Raw genomic sequence first — 11,758 nt, forward strand, 5'->3', positions numbered from 1 at the left:
ACCTTCCTTCCGAGGAGTGGCTGGTGGGTTTGAACCGCCAGCCTTCTGGTTAGCAGTCAAGTGCCTTAGCCACTATGCTACCAGAGCTCCTATGATCTCACTAGACCCTTGTAATAAGCTCATCAAGTATAGTGCTGTGTGCCTGACTTAGCAGGTGAGAAGGTGGAGGCTTACAGGTGAGATCACTGGTCCAGGTCATGGAGAACAGCTATTTGCACCCAGGTCTCCCAACTCCCACTGCAGGCTCCTTGTTCCACCCAGGCCCCTCCAGGGCAGAGTGTGTAGCTGTGCTCCCGAAGTTTGAGTGCTGTGTGAGGCTGTCCTTCCCCCGCCAGGCCGACTCTTCCTGCATCCATGAAGCTTCTGCAAAGCTCCTGGCACAAAGCAGGGCCTCAGCTGATGTTTTTCAATGAATGGATGGATGGATGGGTAAATGGATGGATGGATGATGGATGGGTGGGTGGGTGGGTAGATTGGTGGTGGGTGGGTAGGTGATGGGTGGATGGGTGGGTAGATGATGGGTAGATGGGTGGGTGGGTAGATGGATACATGATGAGTGGATGGGTAGGCGGGTAGATGGGTGGTGGGTGAGTGGATGGCTGGATGATGGATGGGTGGGTGGATGGATAGATAGGATGAGTGGTAGATGGTGGATGGATGGATGGATGAGTGGGTGGAGGGATGGATAGGATAGATGATGGATGGAAGGATAGGATGGGTGGTGATTGGGTGGTTGGGTAGATAGATGATAGATGGATGGATGGTGTTCTTGTTACCTAGTAGTGCTGACAAGAATATGCCACAAATAGGATGGCTTTAACAAACAGGAGTTTATTCTCTTATAGTTTGGAACCTTTAAGTCTGAGTTCAAAGTGCCAGGCTCTAGGGGCTGGGTGAAAGCCCCTCAACCTTGGGCTTCAGCTTTGCTTCCTGCTTCTGCCCACTGAAAGTAGAGGCTTTTCTTCACTCAGACAGCTGCTGGCTGCTGAGGCTGACTAGGGCAAGGTTGACAAGTCCCAATGTTGCCAAACCACATAGCAGGCCACTCATTCAAATCCATTGAAAGTCCCAAGGTCGGCAGAGCATGGCAGGCTGCTGAACAACAACACGGCTACATGCAGGGTTCAAGGTGCCATAAGCTAGAGACTGTTCCCCAAGGCTTCTCCTTATATACAGGAAGCAGACCACATACCTAAGCTACTCAGCTGCTCACAGTAGATTCCACCGTGGAGTTGATTACCAGTCTCATCATGGGGAGATACTACATCCAGCTGCCTAGCCACTCAACCAGGCCCAGCCAGGCTGACACACAAACTTAACCACCACAGATGGCTAGATAGGATGGATGGATGGGTGGATGGATGGATGATGGATGGGATGGGTGGGTGAGTGGGTGGGTGGATGGATGGGTGATGGATGGGTGGGTGAGTGGGTGGGTGGATAGGTGGGTGGAAGGATGAATGACCATCTGGTTGCTCTCCCTGACAATTTAGTGAAATCCTACCCATCGCAGGCCATCCCTGAGTTACAGACGCCTTGCAGCCAACTCCACCTTGCCCTTTAGTGTTAAGTACATTTGCCCCCACTTTGAAACGACTGAACCAACCCCTACTTGCAACAAATTCTTTATCAAAGTGGCCTTCATGTGCTGCACGCGCGGCTTTTCAGTCATCAAAAACACTTCCAGCCTTTGCTTGCAGTAAAGTGAGGCTAACCAACAACTGTGTGCACCTGGTCCACCTTACCTTCCAATTCTTAAAGACACAGTTAGCAACAGATCTTGGCTCCCATTCATAACTGCCTGTATTTGCAAGCCCGGCAAAAGCACATCTAAGACATGTGCTAGCACAGACTACGCATATCCATCCTGCAGCCTGAGGGTGGTTCTGGAAACACAGGGACAGCCGGGGCAGACCTTCAGCCCCACAAGGGCGTCGGTGGACTGGGGAAGGTGGGTGCTGGGAGCTGTGGCCTGAGGCGGAGGCAGCCTAGCTGGCAACCCGGGGAGGCTGGTGGGCCTCACCCTCTCAGCCTGGCCCAGTGCAGGCCGGGCGGCTCCCCTGGCCTCGGCAGCTCTGGCTGCAGCAGGGGCTTTTCTGGATTTGGTTGGAGGCCCACCGATGACTCACACACACCTCTCGCCGCCAATGCCTGCTGCTCCCTGCCCCGGAGAGCGGGTTCTAACAGGCAGTGGTCCTTCTGCGACCACACTCCCTGTGCACATGGCTTCTCGGGGTCCTGGACAGGGCTGGGAGATGGGGGTGCAGAGGCTGGGCACCACCAGTGCCAGCTCACCTCTCCAAACGCATCTCCCCGAGTCTGGCCAAAGGGATGACCGATATGAAGGAGGGTGAAGGGCTCTGGCCTGGTGTCCGCAGCAGCTTCGCTTGTTCTAGAAGGTGGCAGTGTCTGTGGGTGAGGCTTAGAGCTCAGCTGGGCCCCCGACTCCCACCCCGGGCACTGCCTGTGTTCGATCCCGGACGCTCCTGGGGCCCCTGCTGGGTGGTGGATGTGGGAGGTGGGCCCGGGCTGACAGCTGCTGGCCCACGGCCCTCTGTCCACAGGATGGTCCGGGAGCAGTGCTGCCACAGCCAGCTGGAGGAGCTGCACTGCGCCGCCGGCATCAACCTGGCCAACCAGGGCGAGGGCTGCGCCGCGCCGGGGGCCGGCCTCGAAGCCGTGGTCGTTAAGGTGAGGATGGGGGGCTGGGCCTGCTGCCTGGTCCCCTGCCAGCCGGCAGGCCCTGCACCCTCCAAGCCAGAAGGCCCCCTCTCATCCCAGCAGGCCCTGCCTCCTCTCAGCCAGGCAGGCTCTCCCCCTCCCAGCCCAGCAGGGCCCAGGCGCTCCCAGGCCCGGTGCCCGCTCCCAGCCAGTAGGGGCTGCCTCTTCCCAGCTCAGCCTCTGCTGTCCACTAGCAGGGAGGCCTGTTCGTTTTCCCCTGTGTCCCGTGTCCTGAGTCTACCTCTCCGTGTGAGTGTGGGGCAGGAGGGGTGCCCGGCCAGGAGGGTGAGGAGCCATATACTCCCCGACTTCCTTCCATTTAGTTCGGAGACCCTGGCCTGGCACATGCTGGGGAGACAGGGAGGAATGAAGTGGCCAGCCTTGCCGTGGCCTTCTAGTCTCCAGGTGTCAGGCAGGAACACAGAGGCCAGGCCCTTAGAAGCATCTTCTCTGGTCAGAGTAGGTGTCTCCCAGGCCCCCCACAGGCCCTACAACTTCCTTGCCCTTAGCGCTCATTGGGTAGAACTCAGAATGCCCCCCCTTGAGGCATCATGATCACAACCACCCTAGAAGGGGAAACTGAAGTTCAGGGAGGCCCACGTTCCAAAGCGGCCTCTCGGCAGCAGCCCCGAAGGGTCTACCCACACCCGGCAGGGCCGGGGTCTGGGAGCAGGCAGGGCTCTCCTGGGTCTGCAAGGCCAGGCCGGGTTACCGAGGGCCGTGCTACCGTCAAAAAGTGTGTGTCTTCTGCCTGGGCGTGCTCCGGCCAGCACCTCTGGCTCTGAAAGCTGCAAACAAAGGGCATTGTCCGGCTATGCCCCTGCTGCCCGCTTAGCTGGCCAGGGGAGCTTGGGTGTGGAAGTCAGCCTGGCTTCTGCAGGAGGTGCCGGCCGAGGGGAATGAGTTCCCCAGAGAGAAACGGTCCGTTCTCAGTCAGGATGCCATGGACGGGTTTTAGGGGGCAAGAATCTGAAGGAAAGAAGTCCGGGTTCCAGCAGGGGCCGTGACTTCTCTGGCCCGGCCCTTCCTTTCCGGGAATTCTCTCCCCACACAGACTGGGACACAGAGAGGACTCCGCGTGCCGGGAGATGGGGGCCAGGGCCCACCTGGCCACTCTGGGCCTCTGCAGGCTTTCGTGGGGGCAGGCTCCTGGCTCGAGGGAACTGTGTGGGGTGAGGGCAGCTTGGTGTGGTCCAGGGGTCTGCAGACACTGTCTGCCTGGCAGACAGCTGTGCCTGGGGCCCCAGACATGAGAGACAGGGAGGTGTGGAAAAGTGTGGAATGTTCTGTGGGAGTGTGAGCCGACGGCTTTGGCAGGCGAGTGACTGGGGTTTCCGGGAAGTATGACTCACACCCCAAAAGGTAGACTAGTTAACCAGCAACCCGGCTCTGTCCTGGCGGCACTGGAGAGGCCCGTCAGCCTTCACAGAAACTCCCCCATAAACCACACCTCCCTGGCTCCTCCGTGGGCCTTCCCCGTGGGCCTTCTGGAACATTCTGGGCCCTTTTTAGGAGAACCTCTTAGTAAGGACTGAAGTGGGGCTTTTTGTGTGCCACGTGAACATGGTCGCAGGGACTCAGGTGTGAGGAGACGGGCTCACGTGTACATTTGGGAATGTGGGGGTACAGGGGGCAGGCAGCCACTCTGTCCCTTGCTTGATGACTTGGCCCGAAGCGCCTGTGCTTGTCAAATGCACGGTGCCAATCCTGCTGTCCAGACTACCGGACGAGCTCGGGAGGGAAAGACACGTCTGTATATCTTCTTTGGGGCCCAGCTAGAAAAACCTTAGAGCACACACAAGAAAGGGACACCTTGAGGAGCTCGTGTGGCCCTCTGTGAGGCTCTGCCTTCCTGGAGACGTGTGGCCAGAGCCTGGTCACCACCGGACAGGTTTGAGGGCATTCAGTACTGGGGCAGGGGCGTGGAGCGGCACATGCTGGCCCTAGGAGATTTGGAAGCAGGGAGGCCAGCCGACCGTTCATCTTCTCCACATGGTCTCCACTTGTTTGCAGAGGTGCTGCCATTGCTGTCTGCTGGGAAAGGCGGCCCAGGCCCAGGGCCAGAGCTGTGAGTACAACCTCATGGCCGGCTACCAGTGTGGGCTGGTCTTCCGGGCATGCTGTGTGAAGGGCCAGGAGGCCACGGACTTCACACCCGGGGACGTCGGCGACCTCCAAGAGACAGGTGAGTGCCCTCTGCTTTCCCCCTGGGCAGTGAGGGTGGCCATGGTGCCGTTGCCTGACTCAGCACAGACTGACTGGAGTTGTTGGAGTGTTTCTGAGAGGCAGGTCCTGGAGGGAGATGGAGAGTGTGGGTTCAAGGATGGGACAGATCTGGAGTCATATCCTGGCCCTCACATGAGCCTTGGCCTCAGGGTTCCCACCTTTGAAATGGGGATATCACAGTCCTGCTTCCTAAGGTAGCGTAGTGCCTAAGGCACTTGACTGCTAACCGAAGGCTGGCAGTTCAAACACAGCAGCCACCCCTCAGAAGGAAGAGTTACTTTTGTAGAGATACTGCCTCAGAAACCCAAGGAGGGGTCGATATGAGTCAAATGGACTCAACAGCAGTGAGTTTGATTTTTTTATTTTTCTTTTACGTAATGTACTTGGCTCGGGGTGACCATGAACCTTTGCCAGCCCAGGTTCCTCTGACCTCCCCCAACCTTGACCATTGGCCAGTGGCTGGCCCTGCCTTCCTTCCACAGATGGGGACCTGATCCTCAAGGTCACCCAGAGGAAGCCTCCCGACTTCTGCCCTACTCCCTCCATCTCCTCACATGAATTGTGGGCCAGGGTGGGGGCATCACACTTCCTAGCTAGCAGGCTGTGAGCTTTCAAATAATGGTCACCTAGCAGGCAAGGGGGAGCTCTGGTAGCATAGTGCCTAAGGCACTTGACTGCTAACCAGAAGGCTGGCAGTTCAAACCCACCAGCCACTCCTCGGAAGGAAGGTTGGGCAATCCTACTTCCAAGTGATACTGCCTCGGAAACCCAAGGAGGGGTCGCTATGAGTCGGGGCCAACTCGACGGCAAATAACAACAACAACAGCAGCCAAGGAGGTGACCCTGGTGGCTGCATGGTTAAGTGCTGGTGTCGTGTGCCTTCAAGTCGATTCCAACTCACAGTGACCTTACGGGACAAAGGAGAACAGCCCCATGGGGTTTCTTAGACTGTAATTTTTATGGGAGCAGATCACCAGTTCTTTTCTCTTGCCAAGGGTCTGGTGGGTTTGAACTGCTGACCTTTCAGTTAACAGCTGTCACCATGTGCTGCCAGGGCTCCTTAAGTGCTAGACTACCAACCGACAGGTTGGTGGTTCAAAGTTCCCCAGGAGCGCCTTGAAAGACAGGCCTGGTGATCTGCGTCTGAAAGCGTTCAGCCTTGAAAACCCGATGGGGCAGCTCTACTCTGCACGCGTGGGGTCACCCTGAGTCAGAATCAGCTGGACAGCAGCTACCTGACAGCTTCCCAAAGAGACGCGCGGCCCCAGAGCCGTTTCCAGAGCACACCCGGCTGTCTGTTGTCTGCCCTGCTTCACTGCTGTCCGTTTGCCCAAAGCCTCAGGGAAGGACTGGCTCCGGGGTTCGGGAAACATCTTGCTCTCTCACACCCTCATTCATGCAGTCATTTCTGGACGTTGGTAGAGGTAACCCTGGAAAAATTCAGGGCTCTGCTCCGTCCCACGTGTGCCATGTGACTTGGGGTCTGTCCCACTGTAAAAACAGGACTCGTGACCCCAGTTGAGTGAATAATTTCTTTGAGAAGGATCAGCACAAAGCTGGCTCCCATGAGGTGGAACTTAGAGATGTCTCAAATGCTCGACTTTTCCAAACTGCCAGGCCACTCCACCATCTCTGACATCAACTCCTCCTCCTCCCGTCAGTACCCCCTCCCGTCTGGGGTCTGTAATTTGCTGTAAATCACTGCAGCGTCTCAGAACTCCCGAACTGTTAAGGAAGTGCCTCACGTGGTTGTGGAGGCTGGTGGATCCCACTCTGTGGGTTAGACGTTAGTCTGGAGGACTCTCTTCACTAATGTGGTTGCAGGGGCCGACAAACCCACGTTTGCGGTTCAGAGGACAGGCTGCTGGCTCGGAGTTCCGAGAACCGGAGGTCAGACGATGACAGTCGGGATACAGAGCGAGAGCAGACTGTGTCTGCATCACAGAAGGCGGTCTCGCTCTCCCTACCGTGGGCCCTCAGGATCGACATTCAGACATGAATTTGGAGGTGTCTGCAGACGGGAGCTTATGGCAAAACCTGAGGCACTGCGGTGTGGTGACCACTGGGATTCTGAACCAGAAAGTTGCCAGAGGCTGCAACGTGATACCTGCTGTTTGGAAGGCAGTTACTCACCAGCTATTGGGCACTGACTTTTCCTGCCTCATGCATCCAATGGCAAACTGCTTGCTTGAAATTTAAAAAGCAAAATGGTCATTTTGTTTTTCTCTGCAGGACCTTCCTTAAAATGCAAATTCCCTGTTCTCTCAGCAGTTCCAGAGAGGTCTGTGTGTGTGTGTGTGTGTGTGTGCTCTCAAATGCAGATTTCCTGGGTGGGGCCCAATTTTCCACCTGAGCCCCCAGTACTCTACACACAGGATGACTGCATTCCAGAGTGGTCGCAGCAGTCCATGGAGGGGGAGCTAGAAACACAAGCTGGCTTCGGAGGAGGAGGAGGTGGAACAGGGTACCGTTGCTGTCCTCAGATGCATCTGAGCTGAAAACAGAGAATACCGGAGAGATGTTCACACCTGACTGTGTGGGTCACAACACATTGTGTGGATCGTAACAAGTTATGGATGACATTCCAAAGAAGGGGAATTCCAAAACACTTCACCTCACCTGTACACAGATCAAGAGGCTGTCCTTCGAACAGAACGGGGGAGACTGCATGGTTTACAATCAGGAAAGGCGTGTGTCAGAGTTGTATCCTTTCACCATACTTATTCAGTCTGTCTGCTGAGCAAGTAATTTGAGAAGCTGGATTATATGAAGAAGAACACAGCATCAGGGTCGGAGGAAGGCTCATTAACAACCTCTGACATAGGGATGATGCGACTTTGCTGAAAGTGAAGATACTTTGAAGCACTTATAATGAAGATCATAGACTACAGCCTTCAGTGTGGATTATACCTCGACATAAAGAAAACAAAAATCCTCACGACTGGACCAATAAGCAACGTTGTGATAAATGGAGAAAAGATCGACGGTGCCAAGGATTTCATTTACCTGGATCCACAAGGAAGGCCGTGGAAGCAGCAGTCAGGAAATCAGACGATGTGTTACATTGGGCAAATCTGCTGCAAAAGACCTCTTTATTAAGTGTTAAAAAGCAAAGATGTCACTGTGAGGAGTAAGGTGTACCTCTCCCAAGCTGTGGTATTTTCAGTCATCTCATATGCACGTGAAAGCTGAACAGCGAGTAAGGAAGACTGAGGAGGAATGGATGCGTTTGAATGGTGGTGAAGAACACGGACTACACACCGTGGACTGCCCGGAGAATGGACAAACTGTCTTGGAGGAAGGACAGCCAGAATGCTCCTTAGAAGACAGTATGGCAAGACTTAGTCTCATGTACTTTGGACATGTCACCAGGAGACACCAGTCCCTGAAGAAGGACATCATGCTGGGTAAAGTGGGGAGTCAGCCAAAAAGGAGGAACCCTCCACTGCATGGATTGGCATGGTGGCTGCAACAATGGACGCAGACGCAGCAGTGACCGTGAGGCCAGCGCAGGACCTGCAGAGCTTTGTTCTGTTGTACGTGAGGTCACTGGGACTCGGAACCGACTCAGTGGCACCCAACAACAACGCTGTGTCCAAACCACCAGCCTGTGTTTCTGTCAGGCAGCTCCTCGTGCTTTTAGCACATCCAGTCAAGTATTGGCTGAAGGCGGGGTCACACGCTCTCTGTCATCTCTAATACCCAATATTTGTTTCTATCCTACCTTTAAGTCTGTTTACAACACTGAGTTGGAGAGGCATTCGAAAGCCACAGCACTTTCAAATGAACACATAGCCCTTTTCGAACATTCTAGTATCACCTTCTCTTCTCCACACCTTGACTGTCTCCCTTCATGTATACATGCCTTGGGCCTCTGGCTGGGCAAAACCCTACGAATCGTCCCATTTAAGTGGCCTGACACTTGCTCTGAGCCGCTCCAGATGAAGTTTTCTCCTCTCAGCTGTCATAACATCTCTTCTTTCCTTTTGCCCCTGACAGGTAACAACCAAAGTAACCACCTAGGAATCAAAGGTTTTGCTTCCCCTGTCCCTTCATCCTTTCTCTACCATATTCCCACACCTGCCAGAGCCTGAAGCCATGGCAGTGAATCCCACTTGTGACACCAACTGTGAAAATGGTGTGGTGGGTGGCATTAGACCTCCTCGGACTTCACCAGGGGGAGGAATTAAAGTCAGCAGCCCGAGATGGTTCCTCCAGCCTTTTTACCGGTCCTGACAAAGGCCATCCCTCCCACGCTGCTCTGTACTTCTCTGCTGGGTTCGATAATTGATTGCAGCAGTCACATGGAGTTCACAGACCATGCTCACGATGATGGGGTTTATTAGGGAAAGGACAAGCTACAAGTCAGGATCAGAAACAACTCAGGATGCAGCTTCTCAGTCAGGACAGCGTCTCTCAGCCGTGTCTGCAGGCAAGCCTCTCTCTGGCTCTCAGCCATTCAGGCCTCTTGGGCTGGCCTGGCCTCTGCCTTGCTTGGGCAAGTGGTACAGAGCTCTTAGCTCCTCCAGCAAGCACCCAGAGACACCCCACCCAGCCAGCGAGGCTCCTGCCCGCGCGTGCTCAGCGCTCTTGCTCTTTGGGCTGGAAGCCCACCGCACCGTCCTCCTGCTCTCCGGGCTCTGCTGCCTTTCCTGGTGCCATTTCTCTGCTGCTGCTTGTCACTGCTTCTCGTCACCTCCAGTGGTGTGGCCCTCAGTGCCTGGGCCTAGGAGGCTCTCAGTTCAGGGGCCCTGGGTCCAGAGGACACGCTCCACTCCTGGTCTTCTTTCTTGATGATCGTGAGGTCCCCTCTTTACTTTGGGATTGGCTTTCTTTTAAACTGAGCAGGATGGCAAAACTGACCAATCCCCTTCTTAGGGTTCCTACCCTTTATTTGCATAGTCCCATCCCCACAAGCCTCTGTTAGCATAGTGCCTAAGGGACTTGACTGCTAACCAGAAGGCTGGCGGTTCAAACCCACTAGCCATTCCTCGGAAGGAATCTACTTCCGTAGTGATACTGCCTCGGAAACCCAAGGAGGGGTCGCTATGAGTCGGATCCAACTCAACGGGCTGCGAGCATCTCATGTGCATGGTCCCACTCTGTCATTTGGTGGGAGCTGCGATGACTGTGGCTAGAAGGGCCGTATTACGTAATTCACTGTACCTTGTCCCTCCTCTTGCTGAGCTTTGCCCCCCCCCCGCCAACCCCCTCCTATTAAAACTGGGTAAGGGGAGGGAAGGGATTCTAAGAGAGGAGCTCACAGACCCACGCATAGTCTCTAAATCAGGCCCTTTGCTGTAGCTTTGCACCCCCAGCAATTCTGGGGACCTGGGCCAGATAGACTAGTCTTTTTTTTTTTTTTAACTTTTTATTGTGATTTGGATGAAAGTTTACAGAGCAAATTGGTTTTCCGTGGAACAGCTGACGCACATTTTGTTCTGTGACGTTGACTGCAGTCCCCCCAATGTAACAGCTCTCCTCCCACTTCCTTTCTGTGTTTCCTGCTTCCATTTGTCGTTTTTTGTCCTTCCTGCCTTGAGCTTTATCCCTGGGCGGAAGCTGTTCTCATCGCCCATGGCTGGTGGCACACCTCCCTGGTGCGACTGTTCACCTTAGCGGCCTGTCTGTTGCTTGGCTGAAGGTGGATCCTCAGGGATGGTTCAGTTCCAGGCTTGAATGGTGACTGAGGGCTGCAGCCTCAGGGGTCCCCCGTCTCTGTCAGACCAGGAAGCCTGCTCTTCTTTCTGGTTTGGAGCTTTGTTGCACATTTCTCTCCCACTCCACCCAGGACCTTCTGACATGATCCTTTCCCTGCAGTGGTCTTTTTTTCAGTTCAGGGCTCCAGGGATCCCATGGGCTGACTTACAGCCACCCAGCCATAAGGGGCACCGTGGCCACATTGTGGCTTCCTGCTGGCTGAAACCAGGGCTGACGTTTGTCCTGTAAACAGGCTCCACTGTTAATCCCGCTGGGCCTTCTCCTCTGTGTCTCCGGGGAGGATGTGAACTGATTTACGGCTCGTTTTATGAACGCGCTCCAGGCTTCGCTGTGGCTCAGGATGCCTGCTCTCTCCCCCTGCTTTCATCTGCTTCAGTTCCTGTCTGGACTTGCCCCACACGCCACCCCCTCTTGGAGGACTCCCCATCTTTCCCTCCTCACCCAGTCACAGATGCACCTTCCTCCCTCCCGCTGACCTTTATGGTAGGCCTACCGTGTGCTGCTTGGAGGATCCACTGACTGGTGCTGGCCTGTGATGAATTCATTACAGGAGTTGGGAGTAAGCTTTTAGGAACTTCTAGAAGTGTTTGATCCCTGAGTGGTGCCAACAGTTAAGTGCTCACGGGCCGACTGAAAGATTGCAGGTTCCAGTCCACCTGAGGTCCTTGGGAGTCCGGCCTGGTGACGGACTTGTGAAGAATCAGCCCCCGGAAACGCCGTGGTACTCAGTTCTACCCTCACGTGTGGGGTCACTATGAGTTCAAGTTGTCTAGACAACAACTAGTTTATTGGATCAAAGTATTGGTCCAAGACTGGGAGAGAGACCGGGTCCTTTGCCACAGTCAGTTTGAAACGTTCTGTCCTCGGCATCTCAGGGTCCAGTTATTCTCATTCTGTAGCTGGAAGCTGAGGCTGGGCAAGTTCAGGGTCAGATCTGTTTGCTCAAGGTCAGGTCTAGTGGTGTTTCCAGGCTCGCTGGCCTCCATGGAACATGGCACAAACCTTGATGACCTCATCACGTGGGTGTTAACCCATTTCTAGCAAGTCCTCCCTGCCTCCTCCTGCCTTTGAGGAATGGCAGTGGATGCAT

At 55.0% G+C, this 11,758-nt stretch overlaps 1 protein-coding gene across 1 annotated transcript in view; it reads left to right on the top strand.

Moving 5' to 3' along the window:
* FBLN1 (fibulin 1) overlaps positions 1-11,758 on the top strand; it is a 99,054-nt gene that overhangs the window by 3,123 nt on the left and 84,173 nt on the right. Inside the window, exons 2-3 of the mRNA XM_007955644.1 lie at positions 2,565-2,691; positions 4,735-4,906. Coding sequence (XP_007953835.1) covers positions 2,565-2,691; positions 4,735-4,906 — 299 coding nt within the window. The remainder of the gene's footprint in view (positions 1-2,564; positions 2,692-4,734; positions 4,907-11,758) is intronic.

This window comes from Orycteropus afer, unplaced genomic scaffold, assembly GCF_000298275.1.
Source record: "Orycteropus afer afer isolate SDZICR_OR568_19922 unplaced genomic scaffold, OryAfe1.0 scaffold00524, whole genome shotgun sequence".
Taxonomy (NCBI): Eukaryota; Metazoa; Chordata; class Mammalia; order Tubulidentata; family Orycteropodidae; genus Orycteropus; species Orycteropus afer.